The 14,483-nt window shown below is 43.0% G+C and overlaps 1 protein-coding gene across 1 annotated transcript in view; it reads right to left on the reverse strand.

The window, feature by feature from the left end:
• stard9 (StAR-related lipid transfer (START) domain containing 9) overlaps positions 1–14,483 on the reverse strand; it is a 56,366-nt gene that overhangs the window by 7,179 nt on the left and 34,704 nt on the right. The window contains exons 21-26 of the mRNA XM_052486569.1: positions 13,680–14,175; positions 6,124–13,554; positions 5,733–5,975; positions 5,403–5,586; positions 3,497–3,643; positions 657–765 (exon numbers count right to left, since the gene is read on the reverse strand). Coding sequence (XP_052342529.1) covers positions 657–765; positions 3,497–3,643; positions 5,403–5,586; positions 5,733–5,975; positions 6,124–13,554; positions 13,680–14,175 — 8,610 coding nt within the window. The remainder of the gene's footprint in view (positions 1–656; positions 766–3,496; positions 3,644–5,402; positions 5,587–5,732; positions 5,976–6,123; positions 13,555–13,679; positions 14,176–14,483) is intronic.

The following is a 14,483-nucleotide window of genomic DNA, read 5'->3' on the forward strand; positions in this document are numbered from 1 at the left end:
TGGGCTTCAGGTGATAATGCTTATTGCTAATAGCATACCTGATAATATGAACCGTGCACAGTCTACATGCATGGTCTAATGTTTTACCAATATATTATTGGGCTCATTTCTGGAAGTGGAAATTCTATTTTAGAGGGTGTCAGCATCATTCTATTTTCATTCATTTTGGAGTAGAACATCCTTTTAAAAAGTGACCATAACTGAGATTCAGCTACCTTTTCTCCCCACTGAATTTTTTTTTTTTTCAGAGGAAACACTGCTAATGGTTAATATGAGTAATCAAAATATTACAATTGTTTGTTGAAAATTAGGAAGTAGAGAGTGGCTCAGGGGGACTCAAGGCGGAAGATGCAAATGTAGATGCCCCAAAACAAGAAAAACAGTTGAAGCTCCGTTTACTTTTATTTTTTTACTTAACACTTATTTTTCTTAAAACTGCATTGTTGGTTAAGGGCTTGTAAGTAAGCACTTCACTCTAAGGTCTACACACCTGTTGTATAACAGGTGACAAATACAACGGGATTTGACTTGATAAAGGAATTGATGCCAGGCTGCCGAACAGGCTTTAGACCATCAGAAGTTGGAGAGATGTTGTCTCTGCCTTGTGCATGAAGAAAGCGGCTGTTGGTAATGGTAGTGAGTCACTCAATCCTTACCTTGGGCAGAGAGCCAGGCACGCTGGGTCGTCACACTCTGAGAACCACAGATGGGAGGGCGAGACCTGACCTTCAGCCCATTTATACCATTATCCGGGACCCCAGTGACCTTGGACCAGACAAAAAACACAGAGAATTCCTTAGACTTGTTTATTTATTTGTAGTTGATTTAAATGGGGACATAAACAAACTAGGACTGTCAAAGTTAACGGGTGGGAAGAGGTGGGAAACATGGTTTCCAGGTGGGGAGGGAGGATGCTGGTGTTGTTTTTCAAGTGGCAGCCCACATGTACCGTAAAGTATGAAATATGAAAGGCAAATATTATAACTGAATGTATGAACATATCTGAATTAATAAGATTTTGAATGTTATTCCTGTACCCCCCATCTGAAAAAAATGACAAGCTAAATAAAAAGTTGATCACAAAAAAAATATAAGTAGCTAGCCTTATCTGCTAACGTTAGCTAGCTACTGTAGCTAACCATAAAATATTTTAGTTTTAATTTTAGTTAAAACTGTTTTGGTTGTAGTTCTCAGGTCAAAAGATTTAAGCAATTGTAGTAGTAGTAGCAGCAGCTTGGGACTAGTTTATGTTGAAGAACATGAATAAGTAGCCCAGGCTAGATCTAATATCTGTATCATATTTTACATGAACTCAGACCTGGTTGATCTGTTGTTATTGTCTTCTGTGGAAATAATTATGATTTATTTGGAAGGATCTACACACAATACCAAATAATGACAGAGCAAAAACAGATTTTTAGAAATGTTTGCAAATGTATTAAAAATACAATTCTGAAATATCACATTTACATACAGTACCAGTCAAACGTGTGGACACACCTACTCATTCCAGGGTATTTCTTTATTCAGACTATTTTCTACATTGTAGAATAATAGTGAATACGTTAAAACTATGAAATAACACATATGGAATCATATAGTAACCAAAAAAGTGTTAAACAAATCTAAATATATTTTCTATTTTGAGATTCTTCAAAGTAGACACCCCTTGCCCTGATGACAGCTTTGCACACTCTTGGCATTCTCTCAACCAGCTTAATGAGCTAGACACCTGGAATGCTTGAAGGAGTTGCCACATATGCTGAGCACTTGTTAGCTGCTTTTCCTCCACTCTGCGGTCCAACTCATCTCAAACCTTCTCAATTGGATTGAGATCAGGTGATTGTGGAGGCCAGGTCATCTGATGCAGCACTCCATCACTCTCCTTCTTGGTCAAATAGCTCTTCCACAGCCTGGAGGTGTGTTTTGGGTCATTGACATGTTGAAAAAACAAACGATAGTCCCACTAAGTTTAAACCAGATGGGAAGGCGTATTGCTGCAGAATGCTGTGGTAGCCATACTGCTTAAGTGTGCCTTGAATTCTAAATAAATCACAGACACTGTCACGAGCAAAGTGTCACACCATGACACTTCCTCCTCCATGCTTCACGGTGGGAGCCACACATGCAGAGATAATCCGTTCACGTACTCTGCGTCTCACAAAGACACGGCGGTTGGAACCAAAAATCTCACATTTTGACTCATCAAACCAAAAGACAGATTTTCATTGGTGTAATGTCCATTGCACATGTTTCTTGGCCCAAGCAAGTCTCTTCTTCTTATTGGTGTCCTATAGTAGTGATTTCTTTGCAGCAATTCGACCATGAAGGCCTGATTCACACAATCTCCTCTGAACAGTTGATGTTGAGATGTGTCTGTTACTTGAATTCTGTTAAGAATTTATTTGGGCTGCAAACTAAGGTGCAGTTAATTGCCGATTTCTGAGGCTGGTAACTCTAAAGAACTTATCCTCCGCAGCAGCGTTAACTGAGTATTCCTTTCCAGTGGCGGTCCTCATGAGAGCCAGTTTCATCAGAGCAAATGATGGTTTTTGCGACTGCACTTGAAATCTCTTGACATTTTCTGGATTGTTGTTTCTCTTTTCTTATTTGAGCTGTTCTTGCCATAATATGGACTTGGTCTTTTACCAACTCTACCTTGTCACAACACAACTGATCGGCTGAAACACATTAAGAAGGAAATAAATTCCACCAATTACCTTTTAAAAAGGCACACCTGTTAATTGAAATGCATTCTAGGTGACTACTTCATGAAGCTGGTTGAGATAATGCAAAGGGTGTACAAAGCTGTCATCAAGGCAAAGGGTGGCTACTTTGAAGAATCTCAAATATAAAATATATTTAGATGTGTTAAACACGTTTTTGGTTACTACATGATTCCATATGTGTTATTTCGTAGTTTAAATGTCTTCACTATTCTTCTACAATGGAGAAAATAGTCTAAATAAATAAAAACCCTGGAATGAATAGGTGTGTCCAAACGTTTGACTGGTACTGTATGTTACAATGCAGCTTTACTGTGTTGGAATGGTGTCAGCGTACTCCAAAAACAGAATGATGTGGGTGAATACCGGTCATTAATAATATTCATGCGAGGTGTCCACTGATTAGCCAGCTAATCCTCCTCAGGATGACATCATCCTCTATGAGAAAATAGCAAGCCTTTTTTAAACAGTCTGTTTCAGATACGGGTTTGAAGTGGGGGGTTTTTCCCTCCAATTTATGCTTTGGCCATAAGTATAGATTGTGTCAACAGCAATATTTGCGTCTGAGTGAACAGAATATTAACTTTTAAAAAGTGAGATTTTCACTGGACACTTACTTTAAGTTTGGTTTACAGTAGGTCTACTGTTAGGCTTTACTTCGTAACATTTCGTTTTTCAGGGACAGTGCACATGAATCAACATAACTGTAAGTGTGCCCGTTTTGGGCAAACAAAAGCAACACAAAATGTCTTCAAAAACTAGTACAGTACCTCCTGTGTCAGTGAGGGTCTACTGCCGTCCTTCAGCTGAGCTGTGTTGCCACTGTTGTAGCCAGAGGTTGGTCCAGATGATAGGCTCAGACTCGACCCAGTGCATAATGTACTGCTGCTGACTCTGGTCCGATACCGCAAGTCATCCTAAATGTGAATGAATAATCAGTAGACAGAGAAGAAGAAAGATAGATGTTTTAGGAAAACAGCACAGATCAGGGGACAACACACACTACATATACAAAATGATGTGGACACCCCTTCAAATTAGTGAATTTGGCTGTTGCTGACAGGTGTATAAAATTGAGCACACAGCCATGCAATCTCCATTGACAAACATTGGCAGTAGAATGGTCTTATTGGAGAGCGCAGTGACTTTCAACGTGGCACCACCTTTCCAAAAGGTCTACGGTCTACTGTAAGTGCTGTTATTGTGAAGTGGCAATCTCTAGGAGCTACAGCGGCTCAGCTCACAGAACGGGAAGCGTGTAAAAATTGTCTGTCCTCGGTTGCAACACTCACTACCGAGTTCCAAACTGCATCTGAGTTCCAATCTGCATTAAATTCCTGTTACTAACAACTCAAATATGAGCCTTCGCTTCTTTTATTATTTTTTTGATTGCACTTAGCTTTAATTTATAGCCTAGTGGCTCATTGAGATGAAACAATTATAACGATAATGTTTCAAGGTAAATGGCAAATTTTAGCACAAAATAAAAAAATATAAATAGTGTGTCTCGTTAATCAATAGGCCACGTCAAAATATACCTCGGTGATATTTGGATGTCTGTGAATCAGGAGACACAGAGACACCAAAAAAATCAAGGCAACACCCATTATAGAAAGGAGGACAGTGAAAAATCATCGTTTAGTCCCTTTGGATTCGCATTGTCTAAGGAGTAGTGCCCGAATGCTTTCTTTATTTCAGCTTACATACGATATCACCTCCTCTTGCTGAAATTTGAACATGATCAATAAGAAATCAATCTCTGCCTTTTTTGTAGAGAGCTTTTTTACCTCTAATTAGAACTTTTGGAAGCTTTTCTTGGTAAGCCATTCTCGTAACTCAAATAAGAACTTCCAATCCATTTTTATTCCCAACTTGATGTTTATTTTGGAAATAACAGAGTTCCAACCAGGCGGTTTTTACGTCAAAAGAAGGTCATAACATTTGCATTTTTAAATAAGGACTGATGTCAAATGTTTACAAATTATGATAATTTTGTATGTCCAAACATTAATATTCAAATAAAATAAAATGTTATTTGTCACATGCACCGAATACAACAGGTGTAGGTAGACCTTACAGTGAAATGCTGACTTATGAGCCCTAACCAACAATGCAGTTATACCTTAATTTTAAAAAACATAAATGAATGTGTTTTCAGGTAGTGTATGGTGCAATGTTCCTCAAAATAGTTTTTCTGAAATGTCAAATGATCCAGGTTCTTCCACCATCTTCAGACTACATGTTGAAATAATATATGGCAAAGTGCAGTTTTTTATTGCTATTATAGGCATTATTTTATAGGCGACCTTAAGTCGGAATATTGATTAATTGACTCCATGAAATGTGGATTAACCAATCTATGTCGCCTAATATAATGTGTTGTCAGCAATTCAATCACACATTAATGTACCTTATTCTTAGTCCACCGTCCTTTTTTCACAGCATTTGTACTATTAATTTCATATTCCTACTCTTCAAGGTCTCCACTAACAGGAATGGTGCAATTTTAATCCCTGACCAGGGAATCATGTTCCCTCCGAGTCCATTGTCAATGGATTCGGAGGGAGGTGACCGAAAGGTTTTATTATAGAATTAATGGAGAAAATATGCTGAATACATCTTGAGGCTTTCGACTAACTATGGAGTGTGAAACTAGGACTTCCTGCCGGGACTAACCTTGACCACCTGAGACAGAGCCTGTTGCTGGAGACGTCTCTTCTCCTGCTCTGTCCTCTCGCGGAGCCGTTCCCGTGCATGTGCTATTTCCGTCCTGGCTTCCTCGCGGGCACGGCCGTAGTCACGCAGCAGCTGCTCGATCTCAGAGGGATAATGACCCTCTCCTCTGGGTGGATCTGGGATCCTGGGGAAAGACATATTTACAATCAATCAATTGATAAATTAATCCACAGATATAACCCTCTTTACAACAGAGACTAAATCATCTGACATTGAAAACTGTTGAGCAATTTAGCACAAAATGATTATTTGGTCTGGATCCTGTCTTACCTACTGCCCTCCAGTTCTTCTTGGCGGAGATGTTGGAGGCACTCTCTGCGTTGGCTAGGCAAGGTTGAAACCCCGGAGGAGGATATGGCTTTTTGAGGAGGGGATCGGAGGTGAGAAGGGGATCGGGATTGAGGAGGGGAAAGGGGGTAGTTATGTTTGCTGGGGCTGAGGCTGCGAGCCCGACGACAGTTCTGAAGCCGAGTGTCCCTCTCCTGCCTCAAACCCTCGATGCTGCTCCGGTGCCTGAAACAAGAGGAACATAGAGAAAAATGTACATTTTAAAAAACTACCATTTTATAGTTATCTAATTACATCATAATATCAAGACAATCACATACATAAGGCCTTTTTCTTCCTTAATCACATACATAGGGCCATTTCTAGCCTTTACCGTTCATAGAGCTGCTGTTTAGTAGGGACAGCGGATGGTTCCTCCTCCTTGGTTCCTCCAGAAGTTAGGATCTTCAACAGCATGTCTGTCTCGCCCAGACCGTAGTGTAGCTTTGCTTCAGTCAGCTCCACGGTCAGCTGATGAGGGTTCATGTTCAGCTGGACTGTAGCCATGACCTGCTCTCGCTCCTTACGCAGCCTCTCTATCTCCCTCGTCTTCCTGATCGTCTGGAACGTGGACTCTGGACTCAGACTGGACCACTCTGGCTGGTTCCTCTGTGCTTTGTGACCAGTGGGTAGATATATGGCTGGTTTCATTGAACTACTAATCTGTCCTCTGTCAGATGGATGCTGGCTGATACCGGACCAGTTGGTAAACTTGTTGTGCACCGGTAGGTCCTCAGGGAGACACTGGCAATCTCGCTGCTGTGGCGAGTGTTGGAAGTTGGAAGTGTGGGTGACTGGGTTGATGTTCACAAGGATGTCTGTGTTGCACTCACTTGGGGCCAATGACACCATGTCATCCTCCTGAACCTGGACGGTGTTGTCACTGAGAGGGGCATGATCATAAGCACCACTGAAGCACTCTACTGGGCCCTCTGAGGGTCGACAGTGGTGGTAGTCTATTGAATGTCTCCTGTGGCTTAGTTGATCTCCAAAAGAAGAGATGGATTTCTCCTCCTTTTTGGACACATCCGTCTGCCTGAAGGTGAGAGAGGTGTGGTTCAGTAAAGTGACTCCATTACTGCTTAGAACAGAAGGAAGAGAACATCTTGGACTTTGGCTGGTTTTGTGCCATGTGCTCATTTCCCCTTCTTCTTCGTGGCTGACAATTCTGGTTTCATTGTGGATGTATTTATCAATGGACGAACTAAGACTTTCTGAGCGTCCATCAGACCCTTTTGGGCTTGAATTGCTGAGGGCACTCACGTTCTCGAGAGATATTGATCCCGTTGATTTTGTGGTGGACATATCACAAGGCTCCTCACACAGATGAAGGGAGTCATGTCCTGATAGCTTATCATTCTTTGTGAAAGATACGCATGTTTTCTGTTCGCTGAAATTTAAACAAGGTGTTGACTGGCACTCTTTTCGGGGTGAAATGTGTTCTTTACTTCTATTTTGGATCTCAAACTTCTGTTGTTCTTTGAGACTCTGTAAAGACGTTCTACTGCTCTGGTTGGAACCAGCCCTAGGACTTACAGTGAGAATGGGTGAGCATGCGCGATCTGTGGAGCTCGCTTGTTTTATACAGCCTATTCCCGGGTCACTCCTTCTCAAGATGTTACGGCTTTCTGGTCTGAGTATTTCTGACAAATTATTGCAGACTTCAGAGACTCCCAAACTTTTGGAGAAGGACACTCTCTCAGGTTTGCAGTCCTCATTGCTTCTACAATGAACGGCAGGATTTGAATGGCTGTGACACTGGACAACAGTCTCCAGAGAAGGCACTTTGTGAGGGACAATCTCTGATTCCAAGATATATCTTTGGTTAACAGTGGAGCCATTGAGTCGCAGGTCAGGAATGCTCTGAATCCTATCATCTGGCCTGTTCTTGAGTTGATGTTGAAGGGGGAGCTCTTTCTCTTGTGACACATTAAGAACTTCTGAGCCAATCACTTTGACTATCACATTAACTTCATGAGCTTTGGACCTCTCCGTGGACAGAGTTTGGTGGATAAACATGTTGTCTTGAATGGTTGTTGAAGTCCTTTCAGTCTGGATCCCAATATCTACTGCAGTTTGTGTTGAGCAGTCTCTCTTGGTCCAATCTCTGGAGGAGTACAGATGAGATGAATATTTAACATTTCTTATCGGACTATGTCTGAGGCTATCGCCAGACCTCATACCCTGAACATTTCCCAGAAGATCGGAAGTGTTGTGTATCAGCTGAGAGAGATGCTCAGACATGTTTTGAAGGCTGGCCCATGTGGTGGTCTTTCTACTGGCCTCTGTATTCTTCTGCAACACTGGTACCTGAGTGCTGCTCAGTCTGTGATGGTTGTTTCTCCTCTGTAGATCACTATGGTTGATCGTTGTCTTAGTCATGGTTTCTTGAGTCATGGTTGTCTGGGTGCTGTGGTCACATGTGGTGTGTGTTTCAGGACTCTGAAACCCCTTAGACTGAGACTCCTGCTCTGAGGAGTAGACCAACATGATCTCATCTACCTGGCCAGAGCTGTTACCAGGATCTCCAGATACATCATGGCAAGAAGAGGAGTTACAACTCATGGTCCGGATCAGTGGTTGATTGTGATCGTCAATACTAGAGGCTTGGTTAGTACATCCTTTCAGATGGGCTTTGGGGGACGTTTGACCTTTTAAATCTTCTTCCATGCTGCTCAGGGTGCTGGAGAGTGTCTTGTTGTTGGCGTAAGTGCTCAGGTGGGAGTTGAAAGGAGAGTTCTGTACGTTTAAACCGTTGTCGACACTGCAGCATCTAGTGATGCGTTTGTCAGTGGAATCCAGCATGGGGGATTTGCAAGATATGTCAGCAGCACTTCCAAACACTTGGTTCTTGTAGCACCTTTGGTTTGGCTCTTCTTCTTGCCATTGGTGAACAAAGGGATTGACGTCACTGGAGGCAAAATGCATTGGCGAATCCCGAGGCTTTGGTGTGTAGTGTGACATCTTATTTTCTTTGATACTGGAAGCCATGATTTTCTCCCGAATGGTCCTTTTCTCCATTGCAAGAGTATGTGCTGATTGTCCATTGAGGCTGTGTTCTTTCTTACCAAAACTGATGCCAACTCCAGCTTTATCGTCATATTCGCCCGGGGTCGGGACAGTACAAGCTTCCGTATTGTGATTGTCTTTTGACTGTGGTGATTGTCTTTTCACTGGAGGAATTGCTGCACCATTGCATTGACTGACCTCTAATTTTCCATGAGTTTGAGATTCATGCTTCATTCTTGTTGATGAAGATCTGCTTCGATGCAACCTGGGAATTATTTTCTGTTCTTCGTCTGAGGAAGACTTGAGTGTGGAGTCAGAGGATGAGCTAGGAGGTGCCTGGACTTTGGACCTTCTGAACCTCTTGGACGTTCCCTTTTTGCAATGAACAACACTACTACCACTGACCTGATGGGATTGCCTGAAATGAGATGTTTTGTTATTTCCCTTTCTGGACATGATATCTCCGCAAATGTCACCCAATATCTTCATATTAGCATCACTACTTCCCTGTGTTATTTGGGATGTAGAAGATCCATTACTATTCATTTCACTTGGTACGTCAAAGGAGGATACAGTAGACTTTGTCCGTGTTTTTTCTGTCATTGACCCCTCTTCATTGTTTGCCATTTGGCAACCTTTGGTATTGTCCGAGGCAAAGTTTCTCACATTGCACTGAGCCTTCAGCCATTTTTCAATATGGCATTTGTTGGGTTTTACAGGATCGACGATTACACAAGTGTTATGAAATGTGTCTACCTGAGTTTCAGATGAGCACTTTGACTGTGGTAGTTCCTTACTTGTGGCATAAGGGGTGTCTTTTTTTAACTCTTTTCTGACCTCTTTCTCCTCTAGCTTCTGTGATTCACATAAAATGTCACAGTGAAGACTGACAGTCAGAGTTTTTATAGCATCGACAGACTGTGGATTATTTGAGTGTATTTGACTGTTGTGGCGCTTGTCAATGTCTTCTGGTGTACGTTGAAGTCTGCCTTTGTTAGAGAGTGAATCTACAGCTGCATGCCGATCACGATCCTTTAGATCAAGTTGTCCACCTGCACCTGTTGGGGAGATCAATTTGCATTGGTTCTTGTTTTTGCCTTGAACCTCTGAATCCATTATGATGTCCCTTAAATGTGCAAAGGCCTTATTTGGTGGCGTAGTCACTGAGGACATTGTTCCTTGGCAGTTCTGGAGAGGTTGTAGAGCACTAGGTTTCAGGGTTTGCTGAGGTGAACCAGCCTGGTTGACAGTTTGCTTATCATTATTACCAAGACAGTTAAGGTGAGGATGATACTTCTCAGGACCTGTTTGTTTCTTTATGTTGCCCATATGTTGAAAAGGGACATCTCTTTCCAACCTTTTCCCTTGAGAAACTAAACATTCTTTGGGTATGGTGGTAGTGAAAGTAGACCCTGAAGAATGTCCCATTGGTAGCAGTACAGGTTTGTTGATGGATTCAGGTTGCCCTTGGTTGTTCAATGCCAGACTTAATTTGATCTCATGGCTTTTTACAGCACCAGAATTTACACTTGCTTGATCATTTGCTGCTATGACAGCACAGCCAGAAGCATCCAGACCCTTGTCAACATCAGTTATTCCATGTTTCAGTTGCACCTCTCTTACTTTCTTTCGAATGCTCTGACTTAACTGGGACTCGGAGGGGATCTTTGTCGTACCGTCTGAATCATTGTCTTTGGTAATGAAACTTGATTGTTTCATGGAAATTAATATGAGGGAAGTAGAGTGTCTAAGAACTTTTTCATGGCTTAGATTTTCCATGTCTGTCATGTTGTCCATCTTCAGCTTCTCAGAACAGATAAGAGACTTTTCTGATGTCGAACAAGAGACAGGCTTAATGCTCCTCAGTGGGGCGGCTACTTGATGATTACTAACTATTTGTAGATCCTTTGGGGAATCACATTTGTTAGGATTACTTGTTGGCAAGGCATTAAGGCTTTGACTACTTTGACTCTCTAGTTCACTGTTACTGTTGTCTCCATCCCCATCTATACCTGACATCCTCATATGCTCCTTTACCACCTCTGAGATTCGCTGGTCTATTGGACTACAGTTACTGTCCTCATGGTGAGGTCCCCATCTACCATTTTCTACATCTCTTCTCTTGCCATCTGAGATCAGATTTTCACCCTGCCTTTGAACTTCTATTTCTTCACCTTGATTTACTTCTCTTGTCTTTATAATAACTGCACTCTCTCCGAAAGGAGTGCCTATATTGCCATCTTTTTCAATGGTTTTATGGTCACATGGGGAGAAATGTTCTTGGGATATGTGCACAGACACTGACATTGCTGAGGTATCTTGTTGGAAATTATCTTCATTGCAGCCCAGATTTAGTTTAAATGAATCAACTGCAAATGACATTTGTTTGTCTTTTAATTCACTAGTGTTATTTTTGTCATCTGACCAAATAACTTCCTGGCTGTTCTTGACAGTGGAGAATGTACAAAAATCCCCTTCATGGCTCCTCTTTGGAATTTTCAAGCTGCCAATGAAATTGTCCTGCAGGACTTTGTTCCTCTTCCTGGGATTTTTACAAGACGCTTTGAAAGACTCCTGCTCTGGTGACAAACAATTCTGCCCTGTGACTTTGGCTCCAAGATTTTGCAGCAATTTAAACTCACTTTTAATTGAAGTGTCTTTGGTATTGCTAGCTTCACAAAACTCCTCCACTCGGACTTCTTCCATGTCTCCATCTACATTGAATAGGTCATTATCTCCAGAAGGATTCTTTGGGGCACTTTCCATGTCCAATGTCTCGTTCAACATGCCACCTTCAGGTTTAGGTAATGTTTCCTGCTGCATCTGATGCCCATGGAACATTGCAACCTCCAATGTTGACGGGATGCATTGAGTCTTATAGTCAATGGTTGGAGAAAATGCAAATCTATGCGAAGGAATCTCTGATGAGACATCTCCATTTTGATTGTTGCAAAAGCCTGGATCATCAATAGACACCTTCAGCAAACCTTCTGTACTGACTGTCTGCCTTTTAAGATAGTCTTCGCAACATACTGGCTCCTGAATTATATGTGGCGCTGCCGTTTGGAGGAGCTGAGAATTATGTAACTTCAAAGTATCAGTTGTCCCCCCTGAAACCCCAAGTCTTTGTTCCTCTACTGTGACCTGTTCTCCCTCTGTTCCATCAGTAGATGCGGAGCTATGGGATTCAGTGGATCCAAATACACTCAGAGAGTCAGATAGATCGGCACTGACGGGGCTGGGACAACTGCTGCTGTCCAATGCACCGTGACTAAACACTGTCCTCCTCCTCAACACGCCAGAGTCCCTGGGTACCCTGGGACTATCTGCTGCATCAATGGAGGACCAGGCGTCTGTAAGCGCTAGCAAACTCTCTGGCTCCCTCACACTACAGCTACTCAGAGAGCGAGGACTGCCGGTCAACATGGTGTGGACGTGCCCAAGCTCTTCACTCAACTTTGATACAGTGTCTCTACACCTGGGTTCTTGCGCTGACTGCTTCTGGTACCGTGATTCCCTTGTCGTTCCGGTTGCTTCATTGACTCCTGTTTTAGGACCGCCATGATGGCTCCAGTAAACCTCTGCAGGCATTTCATTTGGTTTCCCAATGTCTTCGATTCCCTCTCCAGTTCGCTGAATATCTGAAGCTATGTTCATAGTCTTTTCGATCGAAGGATTGAGACCCCTCACCACAGAGTGACTGGGTACTTCCCCAGTCCATCTCTGTGCCAGCCTAGATACAACATGTTTCCCTCTGCTCTCCATGGCGAGTGAGTCCTTTGACATCTGACTGTCTTCGCTCTCTGCTTCGCTCTGGATAGCCTCCTCCTGCTTCAGCTGCTCTGCCAGAGCTGTGGCATAGGCCGAGGACAGGGAGTCCATGGAGAACAAGCTGTCACAGTCTGAGGAGTGGTCACCCTCCCTTTCCTCTTCTTCCTCACTGTCATACTCCTCCCATCCTGCCAGTCCCTGCGGTCTCTGCACCCACCTTAGGATGCTAGTCTGGTTTATCAGAGTCTCTGCACTGTGCCACCGTCTTTGTCTCTGTCGACAATCATGTGAAGGAGTCTTCTGATCAAGATCCTCACACGAGACAGTTGTTTTCATCGTGCATTTCTTTCTGCTCATATTGGCTTCTTCTAAACCTCGGTTTTGTTTCCAGTTAAATCGGCTTGCTGTTTTACCAGTGGGCTTGGTCCTTCTGCTCAGTCCTGATGGTGGCTTTCTAAACACCCTAGCCAACGCGGTCTTTAATCCAGGGCCGATTGAGTGTGATAAGACCTTACGGATGGTCTCCAAGCCCTTTCTACCTCCACGGGGAAGGCTCTTCACTGCCTTACATTGAGCCTTCTGAGTCTGACTGCTGGATTTGTTTACTGTAACTGTTGGTTCCTTCACAATGGCATTACTGCTTGACTGTAAAGTCCCACCATTTTGTGATTGCGATGGGTTCTGATTGTTCTTGAATGTAAATTCAAGCCCACGTTTTGGAAGCAGTGGTTTCCTCTCAGGTCTTTCACGACATGGTGGCTGAGCTCGAGCCTCCTCCTCGTCCTTCACAGGCAGCTTAAGGTTCTCAGAGGAACTGGTTCTGCTCCTCCACCCCTGCTCCTGACTACTGGGTCCTGTTCCTGAGGAGAATGTGTTGGAGCGACTCCTCGTCCTTTCGCGTGGAAGACATTCGTCAGACACCCACTGTCTTGAGTTGATGGATCCAAATGTCAGTTCAGATGGTCTGTTTCTCTTCAGGAAGTGGCTGTTGGGGAAAACAAAACGGGCGGTAAAGAAATGCATTATCCTTTACACCATGCCTGTGTAATTCCTTTATACTAGTAAAACATTGGCTTGAATAGATATATTTGTGAGAGACTTCATACTGACCTGAAGATTGGGGTGTGTTGGGGGTACAATCGGGACAGAAGGTCCGATGAGAAAGAATGCCTGCGCAAGACAGGTTGAAGTCCTCTGGAACTTGAGGAGGACACTAGTTCAGGGGAAGCAGGGCTCTCTAGACCTGGTGGCAGGGCCTTCTCCAGCCGCTGCAGTTCCCTCTTAGCCTCTAGTAGATGGCGCTTGCGAGCGATCCTCTCCAGCTGGTAGTGAAGTCTTTTGCGTCGAAATCGGGTCTCGGCGCGCCGCAAGGCGTGATGTCGTAACAACTCCTCCTGAACAACCTTCTTCCTGTTTAGAACAACTTTAGAGGGAGGGGCCACTGTTTGACCACACCCTTCCTCAGAACCTTCCGAACCTTCCGTTAGCAGGCTGTCTAGGATGGGAGCTGGAATAGGATCAGTCTGTACACCAAACTCCTGAGTTCCTTTTTCCTCTAACGTTATAGCTGCCAGACGCTGCTTCTCCTGCAGAATCCACTGCTGGACTGTAGACAGAGGAACCAAATGACATGCATGAATGAAATAAGCACTATCTGCACATACAAACTTTAACAACATATTTTTCAGATCTGCTCCCTTACATATTTTTTTTGGGACAGTGAAGCTAAAACTTTTTCTATTCTTTAGCATGTTTTTTTTCACCATATGTTTCATATGAGGCGACAGTACATAATGTCACCTTTTATTTAAGGGTATTTTCATACATTATCTGTTTTACCATTTAGAAATTAAATAACTTTATGTATCTATTTCCCACATTTGAAGGTGTAATAAGTATTTTGACAAATTCACT

Source organism: Oncorhynchus keta, chromosome 29 (assembly GCF_023373465.1).
Source record: "Oncorhynchus keta strain PuntledgeMale-10-30-2019 chromosome 29, Oket_V2, whole genome shotgun sequence".
Lineage (NCBI taxonomy): Eukaryota > Metazoa > Chordata > Actinopteri > Salmoniformes > Salmonidae > Oncorhynchus > Oncorhynchus keta.